Here is a 24,279-nt window from a genome sequence, read left to right as displayed (position 1 = left end):
TGGCTGTAGGCATTTGAACGATATATATTTGAAGTCCATCCAGTGTACCTGTCGTAATGATTTACACATCCGACTAGGACCCTGGCAACCTCGGACTGTTTGAAATCATGTTGATGGCTTGTTGATCGTGAAAGAGCAGGGAAATACAAGGACTAAGGCAGAGCACCGACACAAGAGCACTTGTCCTTGTTCTTTGTTTCTTTTGCTGTGTAGTCCTTACCTATCTTAGTGATTTCATGATCAACAGGTTAAACAAACTGGCCCAAACGTGGCCATTATCGATGGCATCTGGTGGTCATATGTTTAGTGGCCATGCGTTTTTCAACTTCTGCAGACACGTAGAAAAAACTTTCATAATCGCTTCCCACCTGTTCTCAGCGCCGAGTAACAAGCCCAACGAAACTGCATGTCGATCCGGACCTCTGGCCTGTAAGAATGAGGCACCTCAAAGACCTTCATTCTAAGAACTCTATCATGAGTGCACTTTGATAAGAACTAGGACTTCGCTACTCATGATTGGTCGCCAAATACTGCATTATTTCATTTACACAAAAATGGTTACTCGCAACACGTTTCGTGCGTGATACGTTTATTTGACTCCGATTTTAACTGCTTGTACTGTACACTTCTTCGCCGGCTAGCTACTCATTAAATCAGTTACACTGTAGAACCACGCTCACCTACGGGTGACCGAGATGCCCAACGCATAGGCCTGCGTGTATTCATGGAAGTCGCGCGTAGCCATGTCCTGAAGCTGCCGTCCTGGATCGGCTAACACATCCAGCCTCTCCGCCTGGGCCTCCAGAGTGGGCAAGAAGGCGCCCAGAGCCACTTCCCGGCTCGGGTCATCGGCGTGCACAAAGGCGCCCGCTCCCGGGTATGTGTCGACCAGCGACAGGCGCATGTGGAGGTGCCGCAGCCAGCGCTTGGGCTCCGGCACCAGCCTACCCTCGAGCTGCACCAGCGCCCAGAACACAAGCAGGGGCAGGATCCAGGCGGTGAAAGGTGACACCAGCGAGCGGTAGAAGCAGAGCAGCCGTTTATAGAACAGAGCAGTCAGGATGCTGCCGCAAGAGCCGCCCGCGCCTTCGGTGCTGGCAACCCGGTGGGCGTGGTCCTCTGCGGTTTTATTTCATGCCGTATTCGACCCTAACAGCGTCTACGTTGGTGCAGAAATCCCTCCAGCAAGTAAATAATCGTTAAAATCCACTCTAGCGCAATGCGGCGTCGACAGAGAAAAATAAAGGTTTTCTTACGACGTGGAAGAAAAAAAAACTTGATGGCCTTGAACTATTCGAATTTCTTAATAGGCATTGGTTATTTTGAAGAGGCTATTTAGTTTTTTGATATCATATTTCCGCGCCTTAGAGGATGCTAATAAATAATTGCTACCTTGATTAGCTTCTAAAGTGCCTAACATTAGCATTAGCACCGTAAGAGTCATGCGGAAAAGTTTACGACGAGCCCCAGTCATTCATCGCCTGGACCGACTTCAAAGTAACATTACCAAACCCAAACTTGACCGACGCTCGTATACGTTCAGCAAAATACGCCCAGCTAGAGTTTGGGATTCGCTGAGCAAATTGTGCGGCACCTCAGTTCGCGCCCTGGCTGCACCGCCGTACAGGCCTTCCATCACAGCTACTTTGCAATGTAAGATCTACGCCTTATTCGAAGTTTTATTTTCGTCTGCATTTTACTTACTTGCAGGAATGTTCTACGCGAACCAAAGAACCAAAAATAAGCCGTATTACGAATACCGCTTTGTAGTCGGCAGGAGACAACGCGTACGATGCCATGCCAGAAATCCCAAAAGGCGGAGCGATTGCACAGAAAGTATAGGCGCAATCTTTTACTTCAAGAATAAATCGAAATAGAATTCTAGGCTTGCCGAGTGCAGTTGCTCCGCGGCTTCTTTGAAAGTACCCCCGCTTTTGCAATCAATGCGTTGTCGACAGCATCTTAGAGGAACTTGCTTAAAACAACCTGCTGGGCGTGTTGGTATATCATGTTTACAATCACACAAGGCGAAGATAAGCACTGACCAGAGAGTAGGCAGCAAAAAGCGCGGACCTTACACCGATAGATTTTTCCCTGGAAAATGACAGGGCTCCGGATCTTTTGGCGCCGATCGGTGACCGACACTACCAATCAGCCGTCGTAACAGGATCTGCAGGCTCTTGCGCACAGACTGACAACGACAAGCCTGTCTCTACAAAGAACACCTTCGTCTTTGAGCATGCGTGAGCGGGAGCTGCGCGGATGCTGTTATCCACTGGCGGGAACTTTCCCGGGAAGGGAAATTGACAGCATAGCGGACTTCTTGCGGCATCGAGTTCTGACTTCCGCGTCGCCGAATGCTTCCATCCAAGGTACCGGCCCTTGGGAACACTGCCCAACACCGTCGGTGATGCCCAGCTACCGTCATTTGTGCATCAAGTGCTCAGCTGCGGGCATCATTTCGCGTGGAGGCAAGAAAGACGCCAGCAGAAGAGCCGGCAATGGTGAGGCAGGTGTCAAGACTTGCCCCGGGTTCTGAGAGTGCAAGATGCCTTTCGGGGGCTGCGGACGTGGTCTTTCGGTGTAATGTGCAGAGCTTTGTGTTGTCTCCTCTCTTATCCGTGTTCATATTCGCGCTGTGTGCTTATAGAGGAGACGCCGGCGGTGCCATTGGCGTTGCCCTACAGGCACTTACTCTGAGTAAGCTGAAATAAGCAGTGGAGGCCGTTGTAAAAGCAGTCTGGGTTTACATTCCGCTCTCCTGCCAACGAGATACATTGCGCTCGTTTGTGTAGCTTAGTTGAAATCTTAATGACTACTCATACGCTATTTGCTGAACAGTTGTCCTGTTTACAAACGCAGTACGCTCAACTAAGCGGCCGAGACCAAACCGCTATTACATCTGTGCACAGTGGAATGAGCCGAGCAAGAAAAACCGTAGACCTCTTCATAAATGCTAAGTCGGCTTCAACTCCAGCTCAAATCCCTATTATTGGGGAATCAGCAATGGCCACAATTCGTGCGATCTAAGCTTCAAAACATATTCACGTAGTTCATCTAGCAGCATTACATGTATCTGTAAAGCTGTAACATGCAATTTCAGCTCTATGTATTTGTTTTTCTGGCGGCCTGCGACGCCCTGCTTGGTTAAAGACGCAGTGTGAGAAAGCCTACTTAAAACCTTATGCAAGATGTCTGATCAATTGGGATGCGGAGGATCAATATGTGGGTGATATTCATCATAAGCAAGAGTCAACGCGGACAGAATTATGAAGAGCATAATCGCTGCTACCGGTCTCATCGCGTGCGCCCGCAAGTAGCAGGAGGTCAAACGAGGAGGTATTGGACATTATGTTGGGAACTTACGTTCGGCATGCAGGATGAAGCTTCTGCTCAGCAGATTACTCTCTTCGCGGTTGATCCTGAAATGTTCCAAAATAAATTTTACTTTTCCACGCAGTGGAGTACAACGAGTAACGCACGCTTCACCCTCGCCATACCCTCGCCGAATTGTGCGCGTGACAAAGGGATTAAAGAAAGCGGCTCGTAGCGCCAAGCCCAATTCATGCAATAAGCTCTTCCGCTCCAAGCGAGAAAAAAGGTGCGGCTGCGAGCATGGAAGGATGTACACGCGCACTGCAATGCCTTGGCATCAGAATTGCAACACCAAACGCCGCGGTGACGTATGCTTATGGTATTTTTAAAGCCTATCCCATGCCTCAACTTTTTACAGCCGCCGGTTGTAACTTGCACCTATGTAAATCTGTGCCTTCCCTTACATTTCGCCCTGATCATTCATTCATTCATTCATTCATTCATTCATTCATTCATTCATTCATTCATTCATTCAATGAATGAATCAATCAATCAACTGCACATTCTTCTCTCTTTCGTTCTTACCTTGTATGTCACGAGCAAAATGCAACCAAATATTCACATTAGCATGAGCAAGACACACTCAAATACTGAATCAGAGCTGCATTCGTAAAAAATAATTAGACAAAATACATACTGCGCTTCATCTGCAGTGAGGAGAATGCACGGCCTACTGTTTGCACTTCGTGCAGTGTACTATTGAATGCGTTTTTCGTATGTCTGTATCTTTTTGCGGCAAGGAAGGTGAAATGCTTTTTTGAAAATTTCCCGAGATGAGCGCATTAGAATATAGGAACGTTATACATTACGGTAACGGAATGGTTTCGCGCTACCATGTAAAGTTATGACGTACTCTACGGTTATATTTGCGCTAGTTTTCAGACTACTCCTCACAACACTGCAGCAGTGTCGTGAAACTAGACAATGACGTCGTTATGGGTGACATTTAGAGTTTCAACATATTTCGCCCAATTCTTTCTGCAAGTCACCCGATGCCGCCAAATGACGCCTCGCCACCTATAGACCATTTTATCGTAGGCGCTGTCATTTTGTGTGTGTGGTGCCATCTTGAGGCCAACTTGAGAACAACCGCCATGTTAGTGTGTGCGGTCCCATCCGCGAACAGGCGACAAGTAGCGCACATCGGCATTTCGGAGCTTTTGCATGCTAATTATTGCTTTTGAAAGTATCTGGCTGGCTGAAAAAAAAAAAAAAAAACGTTTTCAGCAGCAGCCAAGCCACTCGGTCAGAAATAACCAAACTTCATGCTCCTGATCGGGTCGGCTGAAGGCTACAAGCGCGATTACAATTAGTGTGTATCTTTTATATGTGGCACAGAGAGGCGGTGACGCACCGCTGGCTTTATCCGTTTTATCCGGCAATGATATCTAGAGACGAGAAACCATAACAGTCTGAGCAATGAAAGCAAACGAATGTGGCCGTTTTATGTCATGTTTAGGAGCAGTGCTAATCGTGCTACATTTGTTGGGTCAGCTGATCATTCATATACTGTTTAGTGCTTGAGCAGCTACTGCAAGAGTTCGCACACCTGCACTGTGATTCTATTCTTAAGGATCCTTTATCCATTTCCGATCCATTTACTCTGCCCTTGGCTACTTTTGTTGGGCGACAAAGTGAAGCGTTCAAGCGTTCACTACTAGACAATCTGGTTTAAGAATTGCCTACCTGACTGATCCACCGGTTTCTGGGTATGTGCGGGGAGGGGCGATTACTGTTGTCGACGGCGGGGGCTACTATCCTGCAATTTCTTTGACTGGCCGCTAGCTGCATTTGTCTGATGCTGCCGTCATGCTGACATCCAGATGAAATAGAAAATGGACAATTAATACTTTTGGAATAGTGACCTTAAATTATGTCCCATAATGACCCCAAGGAATGCTGCTTTTATCAGCAATTATATAGTCAATTTGTAGTCGCAAGATCCGCTGACTTCAAGAAATCACTGCTGTTCCCATGACCATGTTCTAACTTATTATCCGTAGCAAAAGCTTACGAGATTTAATGGTTTCCGTCCGCAGCTACCCTTACACATCCTACCACTAGTCAGAAGGAGCATGCTCCTGATTCTTCGCTCACTATGCTAATAACAACGCCGGGGCTGGCATCTCTGCAGAATGGGACCCTTAACACTGTCTCGTTAAAACCATTCGGTATCTGAACTTCAGAGAGTTTCTGCTTCAATTCTAGCAGCGTTTCGAATTGTCCATCTCACTTGACGAACACGTCTTGAATGGTTGAGACAGTGACACCGATACTGTCGATGCCGAGCGCGTCGCTCTGGGCTTCCAGCTGAGCGAACATGTTGTCGAAACCGGTGCAGTCGAGAACGTGCAGGACGACGGTGACGTCTTTTTTTCGGTGGCGCCGCAACTCGGCCTCAGGAACCGTGCCCTTGATGATGTGCATGATGTCGTACAGCTGGAAAGCTACAGAAGGCTTTCGGCTGATGTGCACCTGATAGCCGGCGCCTGCGCACAGAAAGAGAACCGATGGCATTGGCGCGGGCTCATTACTTTGCGCTGCCCACTTCTACCCACGTTTAAAAGCAAGGCAGGGCGGAGGTTTGCAGAGAAGACCTGTATCGTCAGCGATGGTTATCAGCAACGACAAGACGTATGGAGCGTAACAGATAGGTGATTCCACTGTTCTCCTGTATATCCCACAACTTAGAAAACAGTGTCTGGGATAAGGTGTGGAAGATTTGGTATAAAAAAATATGTGACTTAACAGAATTCAGGGGTGTCATACCATTTCGCTACCCATTTAGCATCCATCTGCTAGTCAAGGTGGAGGTTAGTTTGCGAAAGGGATTCGATCCGCGGACATGTACAGTGCTGCGCAAAAGTGGACTGTCCATATGGTCTGCTGCCATAATAATAATAATTGTTTCACAGGAAGGGAAAGGCGCAGTATCTGTCACACTGGTTTCTGCGGACACCTGAACTGCCGTTTTTCTGTATAAAAATGCGCGCCTGACAAAAGTACTCGGGCAAGCAGACAAACGAATAAAGACGCGTACCTTATATATTCTAATCTTGAGAATAGCCTCTATACCGGCAGAAAACACCGGTATTCAGTTTGTCAAATCGCGTGGTCTCCACTTTTACGCAGATATGTACCTCATAGAGAAACAGTCCGCTCAGAAGTGAGACACTGGGTCTTCTTTCCGCCAAAAGCAACTCCAACAAACAATGATTATGTCTACTCCCCTTTATCCCCATCCATGGCCATGAGCCTTCCTATTCAATAAAGGACATTCAATCAATCAATATGTAACTTGATTTATAAGAAAGGAAAGGCGCCAGTAATCTTTCACAATTCTTAACGGGAACAGAAAGGAAGGTGGAACCAAGAAATTAGAGGGTCTCTACGTCTCTTAAAAGGAGAATGGCGAAAAGCCTACCCTTCCTCTCGTGGTGGCGCAGTGGTTACGGCGCTCGACTACTGTTCCCAAGCCCGGCCTCGGCGGCCACTTTTCGATGGAGGCGAAAAGCAAGGCGCCCGTGTGCTATGCGATGTCAGCGCACGTTAAAGAACCCCAGGTGGTCAAAATTTCCGGCGTCCTCCAATGTGGCTTCTCTCATAGCCTGAGTCGCTTTGGGACGTTAAACACCACAAACCAAACCAAACCAATCATCATTTGCCTCTCATCGTTTGCCTCTTATCGGCGTTCGTTGCAGTGCTACATATAATTATAATTGGTTTACAGGATAGAAAAGGCACTGTATCTTTCTCCGGCAAGTATGAGTTTGGGCGGTACACCATCGCTCCAGTTCCCCTACGGCAAGTGTGAGTTCGCGTCGTTATCGAAGTGTCGCTATCTCACGTGAACTCGAGTCATCTGATTGGTCGAAACGCCGGGACAGGATGTTGCCACTAACTACGGAATCGGAGGAGGTGGCAACATCATGTTGCTTTCGCGCCCAGCTGTAAAAAAAAATGGCTGAATCGCACTGCGCAAAAGCGCTTTTGGCCTCACCTGGAATTTGTGTTCGAAACCTACGACATCCCTTTCAAAAGAAACCGGACCAATGTGTTGCTGAAAATTGATATCAATCAAAAACGCATCAAGAGAAAGGACTTTGCTACGCTACAGGCGCAAACGACTGCGCACTTATACATAGGTTTTTTTTTTTTGCGCCGAGCCGGCTAATCACCCAACCAGGGACACCGCTCGCTTTGTTGTGACGTTGACACTCGGGACGCGCTGAACGAAGCGCTGTAACCGGTCGCGATATGCCTGCTCAATTCCCGCGCGTGGCCGACGTCAGCCGCGTTATAGAAACGAAAAGCAGAGTCATAAACGTCACATGCGCTTTTTGGCCGCTCAGTTTCGGTTTGTAGGTGCGGAGACATGCGAAATTCAGCTCCATGCTGTCTGCACTATTATTTTTTTTATAGTCGTATTGAACAATGTTATTAGGGTATATGGAAGCATCTCCTGCGTATGCAATGGGCCTCCTAAATCAAACAGTTTAGATAATTTTAGCATTTGTCTTATTTAATTTAAAAACTGAGGCTTTTTTCCGATATTATGGTGGCTGCTAACGTCCACAGTCCAACTATGACAAAAGAAGAATCCTAGCTGTAATCAGTGTCAGTTTGTTCTAAAAAATTTGGTTAACTTTCGCTGAAACACCCAGTATATTTATGCCTCCATGACGGGTGCAGATTTGGGCCACTTACAGCCGCCATTTTTGTCAAGCACGTGACCGCCGGACCAACAATTACCCCCTATTATGCCACTCCGCTATTTATATGCCACCCGGATTAGTGCTCAGATTGGGCCACTTAAGCCGCCATTTCAGTCGGAATTGTGACCCGTCCGTTTTGTGCAGAGGGTTTAGAGTGGTGGCAAACGATTCGGTAGAATATAGAGCACATAATAGCTAGTCGAGTAGAGATCCAGCTTGTGTGAGAGATTCGCACCGACGACAATTAATGACTGCTAAAATTATGAGCCAATAAATGGTGGCAAAGAGACTAGCGCGATATCTATGATTAGTTGGATTCGCGTACGCGAGAAATTGCTAATCTAAATCTACTCTCAATTTGATGGAGGAGTTGCTCCAATGGTCTTCGGGGTCGAAAACGGTCAAAATTAGGTTTTGAAGGGGGAGGGGGGATGTGCGTATTAGCGAACCGCTAGTCGCACTTGCGAGTGGTATCAAACGATGTCCGAACCAGGCGTCCGTGCTGCGCCTTTCATTTTTGCGCTTCTTCGAACGCCGCACAACACAGCATACAGATTCCGCGGGATACCGCTGGATTCCACTTGTCAATATTTCTGGTGACCGTCATCAAAAGAATAAAACTCCTCTCTTCACTGGGAATTGCACTTCCATCCCTCGAATCCCCAGCCGAGCACTTTAACCAACTGTGCCATGCCCGGGACCGTTAAACGCGCATCATCATTTTTCTGGTCTACCGTGAGGATGATAGCAGCGGGATTACGCGTGACAAATACTGCTCCTCACCTTTCCAGCAAACCGATTATATAACGCAGGTGAAGGTTCAACGGAACGCTGGTTGTGTTGGATAAAGGAAACGCGATGTATCGTGTGCAGCAGCAACGCTCAGGCTTTCGCATTTCTCCACCGCAGATTATGCAGTGCTCTCGGCTGCTCCTGGCCCTGGTGGGTGCTGGGAATGGTAGGCACGTGCCGTTTGCGGCGAGGGCTAGCCTGCTACTGGTGGTTGTACCCGTTGTAGGTCGTCATTGCACCCGACACCACCTCGGTGGCGGATGACGCCTGTTGCGACTCGCGTCTTTCTTTTTTCCTCTTCTTCTCTTTCTTCCTTTCTTCTCTATTTTCTCCACTGTCCGCGCGAGGCAGCTTGGTGGCTCAGCTACAGAGCCAGTAGCAGGCCTATGCGTTTTCCTTTCCTTCTTCCTACAGTCGCAACAACACCACCTGATCCGCGCTGTACAGGAAGGGAGGGAGTGTAAAGAGGTGCCCTAGTGGATGGTTACGGTGTAATTTCGACTACCTGGGGATCTTTAACACACACTGATATCGCACAGCACACGGACGCCTTTGCGTTTTGCCTTAATGGAAATGCAGCCGCCTGCTGTCGGGGTCGAACCCCAGTACTCCGGCTTTCTAATTTCTCCAATGCAGTCTCTGCAGTATTCTCAAAGTTTTTGCGAAGACTAAGACATTTGGTCGATACATGTTGTGACCCCGAACCTAGCTGTGGTGCAACAGAAGGTAAGGACGCCAGTCAGCCAGGCAAAATGCGAATCTTTTGAAGCGCAATGTTCGAACCCGACCGCGGCGACTGCGTTTCGATGGAGGCGAAACGAAGAGGCGTCCGTGTGCTGTGCGATGTCAGAGCCCGTAAAGATCCTCAGGTGGTCGAAATTACTCCGTAGCCCTCCACTACGGCTCCTCTTTCTCTCTATCCACTTTCACTCTCACCTTCCTCCCTTTCCTTACGGCGCGGTTCAGGTATCCACAGAAATAAATGTGAGAGATACTGCTATTTTCCCTTCCTGTGAACCAACTATTATTGAAGCGCAACCTTCACTGGACCAGCTGCGGCGCATTTCGCGTACGCTCCAGTTTGACCTTGTATCCCCCTTCAGCCGCACAACTAGCGACTTTGCTTCCACTCGCTTTTTTCCGCCATCTTCTTCTGCTGCTGATTCGCTTCTTCTACATAGCACAGCTGCTTCTTCGCACGTGTGGTCCACGGAGCGGGCGGCGCACGATTATTCTTCTGCTGCTTCACTCCTACACCACACACCTGACAAACCTTATTCGTACCGGTACATGTCTCCACAAATATACAACGTTGCGACACAGTGCCACAGCCTTTCAGTCCCCCTCTTACCCTTTACCCCCCCAGTGTAGCCAAGGGGATCCCGCACAATGAGTAAAAACGATAAAAAAACATGTGAAGGCCGAAACGACTAAAAGCGATAAAAACCACGGTGTAAGAAGCCGGGACGGAAAGTAAAACCGATAAAAACAGATATACACGTAGCGAAAAAAGGCAAGTAAAGGCATTAAAATATAACGGTGAAAACACGGGACTAAAATTGCGGCACAAGGTGATTAACAAAAAATAGCAGAGAGGGGCATTTATGAAAAAATTTAAACATTTACCCTGCCTCTCAGAAATTCCAATTCTTTTTGCGACAAGCACAGGGAGGGTGTACTCACACATTGTTCCTTTGCGCTGTGGATTTCGAAAGCTGTGATTTCCCTGGATATCCTATCTCGTCCTCTACCAAGAATTGTGCAGCGATTGAAATCTGGGTAACAGGTTTCATCGGGATCATCATCCTTACGTTTACACTTTTTGCAATGCATGGCGAGGTGCCCGGAAATAGCAATACTATAACATTGTTTCTGTGCTCTTGAAGCCTAATGCTGAGGCACCTGCCTTTCCATTTGTGATTTTCTACGACTTTATCTGAATTGTCTGCATAGGCTCTTGCGTAGCAGCTATTCTAAGCGAACTCTTTCTTGCTAGATACGACAGGATGTTGAATGACAGGATCGCTGATACGAGCGTAGTAAAAACCTTTCGTTACGTGGATGACTATCTCGTCCTTTTGAATTGCAGCCACGAAGCATTTAACCAAACGGTATCCGAAATTCTTTCCATGTAATTGGCCAATGCATTCCTCTGGCTTTGACGCATGAAACGCCGCATGAACACTCAGATTTCTGGGCTTGCAACTGCATTTCTCCAACAAGCATACCTGCTGATTCCATCAGCCCAAGGGTAAAAGATCTCTTCTTATATGTCCGCCCATGCAAAACTCGTTAGCAGAGGGATAGTAAGACTTTGTTTTAAAAATGCGCTTCAGAAGTCCTGTGAACATCATTTCCAGGATAGCTTTAGCAACCCGGTCGAGCGCCTGTCAACCGCCGGATATCCCCTGAATGTACTGGTGTCCGTGGCCAGTTCCGTCGCCAAGAAACAAGGACGACATGACGCGCAGGCTGCGCCTAACAGGGAGCACAGCAGAGTGGTCGTAATGTCCTACATCCATGAGGTCAGCCACCACCCCAAAAAAGTCGCGAAACGTTCAGGGGTTGGCGTTGTCTTTTCAGCGCCAAACAAGCTTTCCGCCCTCTGCCCGAAGGTAAACAAACCTCTGATCGCCATTGGGTGTGGGCAGACATATTCGGAACAACTCGTCCCCTGCAAAACCGGCGTCGTCTACTCTCTGCCCGTATCCTGTGGGAAGAGATACATTGGCCAGAAATCAACACACGTGTCCGTGTTTCTTTCTCTCCGTGTTTTGTCCCATTCCTTGCGCTGTTTTATTTCATTATGCAGTACCAACTACCCCGGCACCTTGCACTTCTGAGCCTTCGACATCTTCATCTCGTCTACACCCGGCTGTGGTGTCCTTGAGGTCCGAGACATCTATGGAGCATTCACGCGCTTTCACTTTGTCTACTTATACTTAGCCATGTTGAACACTTTCTTCATTTTTAGACAGCGCCCTTGAAACAGGAGCAGCTGAGTTTCGAACCGTTCGCCACCTAAGGTTACGCTCTCATTACCAGTTTTTCACTTGACCCGTCATCGACAGGGCTTGATTTAGTCCCAGCGGACGGAGTTTAATCTTCACCGGGAAGGATCAATTTCCCATGTATCTGCACATGCCGAGCACCTTGAGACCATCCTTCCTTTGATGGCGACTCTCGGCATTCCCACCGAGGGGAACATAAGGACAATCTCCGAGAAGGCTTCCCCCTCGAGTCGCGATGCGACATGTCGGGTCTGATGCGTCCACGCGTGGGCTGCGCACGCGACCTCTTCTTTCTCATTCAAGATCTTGCAGGGAGCGTGTCCACGAGAGCACGTATGTGTGAAAGAGCGCGAAAGTATTTCAAGACACTTCCCCCTCGCCTACCGTTCAGGAATTCTATTAGGAACATGAACGCCATAATGAGAAAGCGGACGAGTCAAGTATCATCTTTTCTCCGATTTAAATGTAAAATACATCCAGCCTTCTACTTCCTACAATCTCATTCACTCAGTGACATTCCGTAACTGTCTGGAACTGACGTCTGGGCCGAGAATGGTCCAAGCGGCACCGTCCCATCCACTTCTAAATGTATATTTTGTGGGTCGGAGAAATTAGTATTCCATTTAAGCTTTGCACGCGAATTTCACTTGTTAGTGGTTTGAAACTAAACCGAAGAAAGAATTTATAAGATTTATAGACTATAAGGAATTTATAAATTTATAAGAAACTATTTATATGCTGCCTCAACTGTAGCAATAAACAGTTTGGTTGCTAGTCAGCGAATGTGTTTGTTTTGTCACTTTTCCCTCTTGCCCCGCGCTGTTTTATTCCCTTCTTCAAAATGTACCAACCAGCCCGCATTCGCCCTTTTCTGGAATTTATGAGCACTCGAACCTTAGACAAAAAAAAAAAAAAAATCTATTGCGATTCGTAAGCGTAAACTCTAATAATTTTCTTCGCGCCTTTAACACAACTGTTTATGGAGGTTTCGGTTCAGGCTATGCTTAAAAAAGACTACAGTATAGTCCGGATAAAATTCACTGTAGTCGGATCAGAGTTTTCTCAGTAGAAAAAATCATGAAAGTTAAAGAAATTCGAAAGTGGCCTTTCAACAAAATTGCAACTTTACATTTCCGCAGAGGTTAAAAGGCATCACGAGAATTAACATGTGTTTCTTTATCGGGCTCTTGCCGAAGAGAAATTTTGCAAAGAACACTTGATGTCATGACAACTATTTACAGAACAGAATTTGGTGCTTCCTTCTTACTATAGTACTGAATTCCTCAGTATTTATACTGTAGGAAGTCACAGCGCCACAGCCGGAAACTTTTACGGTGTCGATCTTAAAAAATATTACAAGATAGTGCAGCAGTTCAGTTGTTTCATTTATATATTGCTATTCTGCATTCTGCCAGTCAAGGAAACGCGTACTTACAAGGTCCCATAATAACATCGGAAGCTGTTGCTTTGTTTCATTATAGAACAGCAGTTGTGAGGCTATTTGCGTAAGAATATACCTCAGAATCACGCTTACCGCCGGTATACAGTTTGCTCGCACGAAGATGGCGCTCCCTTATAAGCAGCTACCCCTAATATTTGTCCCGAATGGAAACATTTGCAACTCATACTAACAAATTGCTTACCAACAAATACATTTTGAAACAAAAGGAAATAAACTTGCACAATAAGTAGAAGAAGAAAGAGGCGTGAGGAGCGAACAGAGCGCCTCTCAAGCCTCTTTCTTTTTCTGCTTATTGCGCAGGTTTATTTCCATTTGCTAATATGAACCACCTCGCCCAGAAGAAAGTACTTATTGTAGATTTCGGGGATCTACAAATTTGTTTCCAAGAACTATTACAGACGCGAAAAAAAAAACGAAGCAAAACAGCACATAACAAACGATTGTGTGTGCTCTTTTTGATACAATATTCACGGTATTTGACGACATATTTAAATGGCATGGAGCGCTCTTCCACACTTGCTTTTGCTGAAGTTCGCTCCGCACACTACGCATTATTTTTTAGCAACAAGTCGAAAGTAGATTTTGTGGTCTATTTACCCTATCATACCCACTTAATACTCGGCGGCTGTTCGAATACAGCACCGTCGGCTGTCGTCGACAGACGCCAGCGACATGCGGGGCAGGAAGACGATGCTTTGTACGGTGTGACGGGTGCAATCGTTGTGAAGCTGGTCGACGGTGCGTGGTGGACACACTTGAAATTATAATATAGTGTCACTTACAATTTCGCGTCTTCAAGTCACTCAATTCAAAATGCGATCACCCGCCGTCGTGGTGCAGTGGTTACGGTGCTGGACTGCTGTATCCAAAGATGCGGGATCGAATCCCGGCCGCGGGGCAGTTTTTCGATGGAAGTGTCCAGAAGTTGTGTGGTGCCAGTGCACTGTTAAACAACCCCAGGTGGTCAACATTTTCGGAGCCCTCAACTACGGCTTCGCTCATAGCCTGAGTCGCTTTGGGACGTTAAACCCCATGAACCAAACCAAGTCAACCGGAATGCGGTTATGGGTGGCAAGGTAATCGTCAAGCACTTCGGTGGAGTAAGATCACTCGACACGGTCTACGTGTAATCTAGCACATTTACATCGCTTCTACTTCGTGTCACAACCACACCGGCATAAAGGGAATTTCTCTGCAGGATTCGCTAAATGTTTTCTGCGCTAGAGAGGAGTGCAGGAGATTGCTAACACGGCTTCAGGAAGCCCCAGCTCACCATACGCCTTCTTGAGGAATGCCGGCGAGCCGCAGCACTGTACGGTGCCTTGTGACATGACGGCAACACGGTCGCCCAATGCGTCAGCTTCGGCCATGTCGTGCGTCGCTATTAGCAGCGTGCTCTCGCGCCGCAGCGACAGGAACAACTCCCAGATGTCGCGGCGTGTCTCAGGGTCGAGGCCTGCCGTCGGCTCATCCAGAACCACCACCTACATGCCACCACGGATTGCTGAGGAAGCTTACAACCATGCTTAAAACCGTGAATCGTTATGCAAACATGCTTGCTCACTTAATGCACAGCAACGACCATGGATAGGGCTTGACGAGACATATATTCGAAATCGTGGTTAGCATGCCAAAGACAAAAAACTTCGTACTGCATCAGTCCACATATAAGAACATCAAGTTTGGCGTTTGCTACTTTGAGTAAAAGAATACCGTTACCAGCCTATTCTATAGCCGCACCCGATTGACATGTTTCGTAAAATGTAAAAAGCCCCTTTCGTGGTCAACTATAAAATAACGTCATATCTACTTCAATGTCGTCCTTCGCTGTTTTTTTTTTAATCTCGCTGTCACTGCGGCGATTCAACATAAAGCGACAACGCAACTGCAAGAACAGCGGTTCAAGGTAAATGGAGATAAGTGTCGACAACACAGCACATTTTCCAATTCTCTAGTGCTCCACTGCCTGTGGTACAGGTGAATGCACGAGACCGATCGAAACACCGCAAGCCAGGTGTGATGTGACATCACACTTCCGCGTCGTGAGGTTCGCGCTTAGTAGGCAATATTGCTAAGCCTAGCCTGGGAAAAGATTGTGCGCATGTCTGGTCTACTTATCGCCTTATGCAAAATGAAGGTAAGCAAGTAAAGATGAGCGAATAACCGATGCACGGGGTCTTTCTCAGAATGCGAACCAGGTGCTCCCTTCATGGTGCCAAAGTGGGACATCACGTGACGCCTGGTCAGGGGAATATTGGTTCGTCCTGTGAATGCTGGTTATGTATTCGTACAAAGGACCATTGTCTTGAGGACTGCTACAAACCAGGAGTCAGATGACGTCAAAGTTCTGCTCTGAAAGATTAACGCTTGGCTCCCACGATCGATGGGCAACGTATAATATAGCATGGCGAAAGGCCGTGGTCCTGCCTAATGCGGCGCATGCCTAATCAGCCTTACGCAACCTGTAAAATCAGAGCGAAAGAATGGAAATACGCGGATTACAGAAACGCGCCGCTTTTTCAGAACCCAAGGTAGCCAGGCCCCAAGAAGCGGAGGCGGAGTGTCACGTGACGCTTTGCCCGAGGGTGCAGGGTTTTTATGAATATACCTTAACGAAATGTATGTCTTCCGCTGGCTACGTGCTGCTGAGAGAGCGACCATCAAAGCGAGTGAACGGGGTTGTTAACACGAAATATGCATTTTTGTTGGCGGAACTGATTTCCGTAGGAATTTGGCATTTTGTTTCTCACGGTTCTCCATGTGACATTGCGGCTGCCGGCACGGTCCGGTTACAGCCCTACGGCTAGGTCCCGCGATCGTGGCTGAAATTTTGTATAAAAGATAGGCCAATTATGCACGGCCATATGTCAACCATGCCGACAGCGAGCAAAATGCTTAAACGCCGGACACTGCATGAGATCTTAAGTGGCCGACTTTTGCATTGCGATGAAATCTGGCATTTTTAAGTTGACCAAAACCGCATAGCTTTTTCCACAAGTCTGTGGAAAGCGCTTTCTCCCTTGTTTTTCTCTTGAAATTGTGCACCTGGTGGCTGCGCTTGAAACTACTGCTCATCGGAAATAATGGCGTCACGTGTATTCTTACATCGGGGCCTTGCTCGCACGCCCTTATAAATGCTACGGAGCGCCTGCCGCAGCTGCGTGCGCGGCACACGCTACGCAGGGGACAAACAGATAGTACTGTAGCTTTCTGTAGTCTCTTGTACCTGAAGCCTTCTGAGTTCTCCGACCGATGCAGCTGCCGCACCAGCGATGGAGATGTGTGCAAAGTACTGTTATAACATAGTGCGGTGCGTTTGAGGTACATATCCTGTCATAGATTTTCGAAAAATGCTAGATGCTGTGCTGCAGCCTTAGAAAACATCTAGGTTCACTTCCTCTTTAGCAGCTACGACGAAATCCTAGCTCTTGCTGATCCTCAGCATGTAACTGAAAGCCCCTAAAACCTGACGCTCAGCCGGACGTATGCCTTAGATAGCGCAAGAAGCATAAGAGGCACGACTTAACAAACATTTGATTCTTTATTTTATGAAAACTTAGATGTGGCATATAAAGATCAAGTATATTACAAATAAAACATGCACTCTCTGGCACATGCTGAATGCATGTAATTGCACAGAAGAAATTGTAAAACCGTGGGCACATCTGTAACATCAGCATTTTCCTTCTGAAAGGATAATTCGGGAGTCACGAAGCATAAAATATATTTCACCAGAAGGAAGATAAAAGGAAGTTCGGGCTCCCACAAGAAGACTCTGCTGGTTCGCAAGGCTGCCGTGTGGGAGACTTGCGAACAAGGATCTGGTGTGGAGACCGAATCATCATTTCACCTTTATCCGTGCCTTTTATTTTTTGTCATCAATTATAGCTACCAGAAGGGCTTGCATCAAACCTTTGACTTCAAACAAATTCAAAATTAGTCCCCTTATTTTAAATATTTGTATTAAAATTCATGTAAACAAGGGCAGAAAATTACCTTTAAAGCGGCGAGGAACAGAACCTAGTTAGAAACGCTCATAGATTTGTTACAAATTTGTAGTGAATTGAACTGGCAGAAGGCGGAATATATGCACACTTGATCTGACAGAAAAATAAATGCGTCGCCTACTAGAACTTTCGTGCAAGCACACTGAAATATAGCGGAAATTGGAAAATTGAGAGCAGAGCTTCTTCTTTCATGGCGTAGATAATTAAAATGTAACAACGGCAGTACGTTTGGCACTGAAACAATGACAATTTACTAACAAGGTCCATGCTTCCAGGCGGTTTGTGTAGAAACCGTTCTTGCAGGAGTAGCGCACGCAAGTTTGACATAGTAGTACCAATGCTGCAGTGTACAAAAAATGTTTCATATATTTTACTGGTATTACTCAACTCCTTACTTTTAGATTTCAAGCTGTCACTCAGTTGTTGGCGCATGAATTCGTCATGTAAAAGGTCCAATTTTAAATCCGCCTTATTCTGACGCAGCGCCTGGTTTTTGACGATAAAGCGATTATCGTGACGATGACATTAGAAAGGGAGTTTAATGCCCTATCAGTAAAATTTGTACGAGCATACCAACTTAGAATATTGTGCACAGCTATTACTTTGCTCGGTGCCATACCACGACTCGGAACCCACAAGCGCGTCAGTCGAAGCGTTGCCGCCGCGGAAAGGCGGGGGCAAGTCACTGCAAGATAGCGACTTCAGGCATGCCTCCCGCCGACGCGGTCGGCATCTGGGGCGCGCGTTAAAAGAAAGCGCAGAACATAACGCCACATAACGCGATCCGCTCAAATATAAGCAAAATAAATGCTACAGCTTTAGATGATCTTATATCCTGAACCCAATTTCACCGATTTCACAGGAAGTCGTATTTAATACACACTTAAATGCAATGTTGTGGTGCATGGTAATGACGGTAATGACATGGTAATGAACGTGTAGATTAGAGGCTCATTTTTCGACAAAGAAGTTTGTTAGCATAGGGTAGATATGGTCACTAAGGCCATCACTTATATGCGGTGGGCCGAGAAGGATGTAGAGAGCTCAACGCAGCCGATTTAGCTGGAGTAACCTTTGAGATTGCTGGGTCGCAAAATAGCTTTGTGGATGCGCTTCTACAAGAAGATGGCAAGGGGAACAAACGATCTGCGCCGAATACAAGTTTGGTTTCAGCAGCCAATGTGCAGCATCGAACGTGCCATTTTTTTTTTTTATTATTCGTTCCCTCGAACTGAGAAGAAAAAAAAAACAAAAAAAAATTGAGGGGGAGCCCGGACCAGCAAAAGCTTTGCCAGGCTTAAACCAATTAAAAATAAATGAAAACGAGCAGCAGCTCGTAAGAGCGGTTGCGGCGATTCTAACCGTTTTATTTTGTAATTTACCATCTCGACACATTATGCCTATTAGCGGCCTGTCGCCAATATTTTTTTTTACTATATGTTAAGCTCTTTTGGCAACAGCCTTAAGCATCAAACGAGAGCAAGCTTCGCTTTCGCTTGCCCTCAGAAACTGATCGTCAAGCGGCGAGGTTCACTCTACTTGGGGCACCCACCTTCGGCTTGGATATTGTGGCTATACCGACGCTGAGGCGTTTCTTCATGCCACCTGAGAGGACTGAGGTTGTGCAATTGGCCTTTTCGTCCAGGTGTACATCTTTGAGCGTCTGAATCACGCACGCTTGCAATGCAGTTCTGTCGATGCCTTTCAGCTGAAAAAAAAAAAAACAAAACATGAAAAGAACTTGACTGAGTAACCTTGCACGTGTGTGCACAAGGTGTTGAGAGCAGTTCCGGGAGGGACTAGGTGCAATTTGCGGCACAGGAGTTAATCATAATGTACGCTTATATCGCACTCCCCCAGAAAATTCATATTAGAGCGTTCTGCGCACCGGTGGTAAGCTTTCCCGTGTTCTCGACATCGTGGTCTGCAGTAGCGTGCCCGAGATGACGCAACCATCAATGCAGGTAACCGAAGCAGGAAGAGCTAGGAGCAGCAGAGGAGGCGACGAAATGATCGAAGAACACATATGGTGTGCAGAACAAGAAGGTGTTACGCCTAATAAAGCGGCTAATATAGTAAAACAGATCCGTTTGTTATGTTTCCGCAGTGCCTGTTCTGTTTAATGCGCCCAGGGCTTGATGCGTAAGGAAAGAAAGAAGGAACTGAAAAGTGGTGGGAATGAAGGAAAAACCACCGAGTCAAGTCGAGTGGCACACTGGGTTTGACCGCGGAAGCCTAGCTGCGTTATCGAGGCATGGTGCGCTTGGCCATCCTGACAACCCTTAGAGCATAGCCGCAAGTGCAGCGCTGTCCTAAAAGTATCGCCTCAATGGGCAATAATTTCCACGGTTCTTTAATATTTGGATCATAGATATAGTGTGGCAATCATATCCGCTACACTATGTTACATAGCTGGAAGTTGAAATTTGGCAGCGCCTCCTTAAAATAGGGAAAACATTTCTTGGCCTTGGTACGAGTGATATTCTTAAAATAATGAGTGTATCTTTATCATTTATTAGTACTGACACATGAAAACTTCATGTGGCTGCTTACGTAAGCTACAAAACCATGGTCTCACACGCAGCTCCGCGCATCTGGCGAACATGTTGCTCTGTTTGGCTTGTGTACGGCTACCGTTCAAATTCGCAGCGTCACATTTCTTATCAGCTTCCCGATTCTCCCTAACCGCTTCATTGACGGCAGTGTACACTTGACACTGAATTTCTGTATGGGTACGGAGTGATTATCAACCTCTGGAGGCATACTGCCACCTTTTCGTTTGAGCGACGATCGATCTTAGCGACGATCGACAATGTGGTGATTACCGAGTCACGGTAAATCCGGCAATTGAGGTTGACCAGTATCCGCTCCCTCTACCAGAGGACATTTTTGCAATGTTACAAGGCGGGTCCGTGTTTTCAGTTTTGGATTTGTCTAAGGCGTACTTGCAGCTGGAATTAGACGAGCCAGCGCAAGAACTGCTCGCTGTCAATACACACCTCGGCCTGTACCGGTTCCGACGCTTGCCATACGGCGTAGCCTGCGTGCCAGGAGTGTTTCAAGCTGTGATGGACAAAGTCCTACACGGACTGACTGGCACAGCCTGGTATTTAGATGACATTGTCATCGCGGGCAAAGATCAAAAACAGTGCCATGACCGATTGGAGCAGGTACTCATACGCCTAAGAGAACATGGCATAAGGGTTAACACTGCGAAATGTAAGCTGTTCCAGAAACGAATACGATATCTGGGCCATGAAATTGACAGAGATGGATTACATCCCACAGCTGATAAAGTGGCAGCCATAAAGAATGCACCAAAACCTGGAAATGTGACCCAGCTAAAGGCCTTTCCGGGCTTAATTAATTTTTACTCAAAATTTTTGCCTAATCTGGCTACAGTTCTCGAACCCCTGCATAACTTGTTGCACAAAGACACTGCATGGCACTGGTCGCGTCAGTGTGATACTGCCTTTACGAATTCTAAAGAGATGCTTACTAACGAGCGTGTTCTGGAGTTGTACGATGTCAGAAAAGAAATACAGCTAACATGTGACGCGTCCGAATATGGTCTTGGTGTTGTACTGTCGCACATCGTGAATGGAAAAGATAAACCAATTGCATTTGCATCCCGGTCACTGTCACCTGCAGAACGCAATTATGGCCAAATCGAAAAAGAAGCATTGAGTATTGTTTTTGGTGTGAAAAGGTTTCATAACTACCTCTATGGTAGAACATTTAAGGTGTTGACAGACCATCAACCACTAACCGTACTTTTCGACCCGAAAAGAAACAGCAGTGCTGTGGCAACTGCTAGGGTGCACCGTTGGTTTGTGTTCCTCGCGAACTACAGCTATAAAATAGCGCACAAACCAGGTACGGAAATTGGCCATGCCGATGCCTTATCTAGACTTCCTTTGCCAGAAACGTCAGAGCAGACTGAAGACATTTTTTATTTTTCTACACTTGACGAGCTTCCTTTGACGGCAAAAGACATTGAACGGGACACAACGCGCGACAGGCTGCTAACGGTGGTTCGCGACATAATATGGCATGGTTGGCCAAAATCTGTTTCTCAGGACCTGCAGCCTTTCTGGGTTCGACGTTTCGAACTTTCCATTGAAGCGGGCTGCATTATTTGGACAAACAGAGTAATCGTCCCGGAGTGTTTGCGCAGTGTTGTACTAAACTTGCTGCACGAGCAGCACCTTGGAATCACGAAGATGAAAATGGTCGCAAGGTCAATGGTGTGGTGGCCAGGTATCGACGAAGCGCTGGAACAAACGGTACGAACTTGCCGCATTTGTCAAACTGTTCAACCTGCAGCAGAACCAGCACCCTTGGCTCCCTGGAAAGTGTGCGAACACCCTTGGGAAAGGGTTCATCTCGATTTCGCCGAGAAGGAAGGAAAAATGTTCCTTTTAGCAGTTGATGCATATAGCAAGTGGTTGGAAGTGAAGGTGTGTACAACGACGACGGCCGCTAGGACCGTTGAAGTTGTAAGATCCATGTTTGCTGCCCATGGTCTACCTGTTGAAGTTGTAACTGATAACGCGCCGCAATTCCGTGCTGCTGAGTATGAAAACTTCCTGAAAGCAAATGGAGTAAAGCACACATGCACCCCTCCGTACCACCCACAGTCGAATGGGTCGACGGAGCGGGCAGTACAGACAACAAAGACTGCACTATTCAAGCAGTTGCTGGAGGACAGAGAAAAGGGAACTACAAGAACCTTGCAGCACAGAATAGACAACTTCCTATTTTGTTATAGAACAACGCCGCACAGTACAACTCGAAGCGCTCGATGACGACGTCCACGTTTCCGCTGTCAGGATCAAACTCCGGTAGCTTGCCGACTGTGGATGCCATCCTCAGTTCGTGTCATCCCATCCTCGTCGCCAGTTTGTTGCATCCACAGTAAGTAGGCGTAGGCTTGAACAAACGGCTTTATTCACAGTGCTGCATACTGGCAGCTCGAAATAAACTCCCCCCAGTACCGCACATGACAAACGCATATATACACACACAGCAGCCTGACACATGCGCAGAACAGACATGATGGTGATACCATTATATCTTATCACACAACAGTAAACGCACGTGTCGCACCCCAGATACCGACACAACAGACAACTCCGCACCACTTTTTGAATTTCGGCCGCGACCATTTAGATTGCGTCATATTCCAGTACTTTTGTGAATGTTGACTGTGACGGGTTATGTCATGGGACAAAGTCGAGGATGTCAATCTCTCAGTTTTGTTGACTCACGGCCTCTGCTCAGCGCGAGGCCTCATACGTATCCGAAACAGCCTGTTCCTGGTCACTAGCTTCGCAAACATATCCTGGGATTTTTTCCCTACTACCCTAATGAAGTTCGCCGAACTGCTAACAGAAATTTCTGACTGTTTGGTATTCGAAACCGCGAGACTTGCGAACATGCTTATCATGGTAATGAAATAAGTTCCGACCACTACTATAACGATGTACGGAATCACTACATCCGGTGAGGCTCCTCGCCGTTGTGTGGGCAACAATAAAACGTAGGCCTTAACCTCTAAGGCTGAACCGTGGCATGAAATGCTGACACGCTCTCGTGTGCATCCGTCGATCGGGTTATTCGATGATAGTATTGTGGATGGCTGTCATTTCCTTGGGGTGTAAAGCGACTTATATAGACTTAGACTTAGTCACAGGACATCGAGCTAACGCAGACATTCCACCTGTCGTTGACTACGAAGAGGATTGAGCTGCTGACGTACCCCGACAATTCTCTTTTAACTGCCCGCTTCTGTGTTGGCTATTACAGATTTTTAAAGCCAAGTCTTGCGCCTGTAATAGCACATATCTCCTCGTTGTGCCGACGGTGACCGCATTCTGTTTGTCATGATAAGCCACCTCTGGCCACTTATGCTTCGCACGCGCACTCACTCAAGTGAGCTCAGCGTATTACTGGCCAAACCTATCTGCTGCCGTCAACCGCTACGTCAGATGTTGTCTCGAGTGCCAGCGCCGTATGTCGCCGCCTCTCAAACCCACGGATCTGTTTAATCAATTGCACTACTTCGAACGCCATTTCACCATGTCGACATCGATCTTCTGGACCCACTTTCTCTTACACCTGCCGGTAACCTATGGTTTACAATCGTAATAGGCTAGCGTTGTACGCGGAGACCAAGAGAGTTCAGCATGGCACGCCATCTGATTTTGCCCAGTTTTTATGCACAACATTGTGTGTCGTCATAGCGCACCGTCACATGTGACCGCTGAAGTTTACAGTACAGTTTAAGCACAAAATGATCGAGAATAATCACTGGGGCCACCGCGAAACTACTCCTACAGGCTGATGGACTCACCGAGGGGCTCAGCAAAACGATCGCCGACACGATCGCAAATTACGTGGATTTGCAGTACGGACATAGCTCTTAAAAGCTCTTGAAGCAATGAAACTACTTTCCCATAATAAACATAACACCTCGTTACGATTAAGTTTAGGACTGACCGATCACATTAACAGGTATTATAGCCGGTATTATAGACGCTACCGCGTTAATGGCTCCCATGCAGCTCTCATTGCTTCGCCTATTTGCTCATTATTATACAGTAGGGAGCTATGAATTCCCATCCACGAGCCATAGGCGTATACTGCTGCTTTACTCAAGTCGTACGAAAGTGCCAGCGTGGCATAGGAGTAGCGCGTCTGACTAGGTGTCTAATGGTCTCGGATTCGGTTCCGGTTCCCATCTCAAAGAATCTGTCCACGTTGGCAGCTCCTGCCAGCTCGTTCATGTCGTTTGGTCTTGTGACATGAAAGAGCCCTGAACAAGGGTTGAGGGGGGAGCCTTAGCTCTCAAGTCGATCCGTCACACAAGCCGCCGACTAATTAGTGCTCGATCATGTCACCTGCCAACTCCTACA

The 24,279-nt window shown here is 47.0% G+C and overlaps 1 protein-coding gene across 1 annotated transcript in view; it reads right to left on the bottom strand.

Annotated features, from left to right (window-relative positions):
• LOC146198279 (ATP-binding cassette sub-family A member 17-like) overlaps positions 1-24,279 on the bottom strand; it is a 40,201-nt gene that overhangs the window by 15,600 nt on the left and 322 nt on the right. Inside the window, exons 2-6 of the mRNA XM_084591875.1 lie at positions 18,915-19,070; positions 14,629-14,839; positions 5,609-5,864; positions 3,367-3,422; positions 681-1,119 (exon numbers count right to left, since the gene is read on the bottom strand). Coding sequence (XP_084448001.1) covers positions 681-1,119; positions 3,367-3,422; positions 5,609-5,864; positions 14,629-14,839; positions 18,915-19,070 — 1,118 coding nt within the window. The remainder of the gene's footprint in view (positions 1-680; positions 1,120-3,366; positions 3,423-5,608; positions 5,865-14,628; positions 14,840-18,914; positions 19,071-24,279) is intronic.

The sequence above is a fragment of the Amblyomma maculatum genome, chromosome 2, assembly GCF_055883805.1.
Source record: "Amblyomma maculatum isolate TAMU_Amacu chromosome 2, ASM5588380v1, whole genome shotgun sequence".
In the NCBI taxonomy this organism is placed as follows: Eukaryota; Metazoa; Arthropoda; class Arachnida; order Ixodida; family Ixodidae; genus Amblyomma; species Amblyomma maculatum.
Note: the sequence above shows the minus strand (reverse complement) of the source record. Positions and strands in the feature narration are given on the sequence as shown.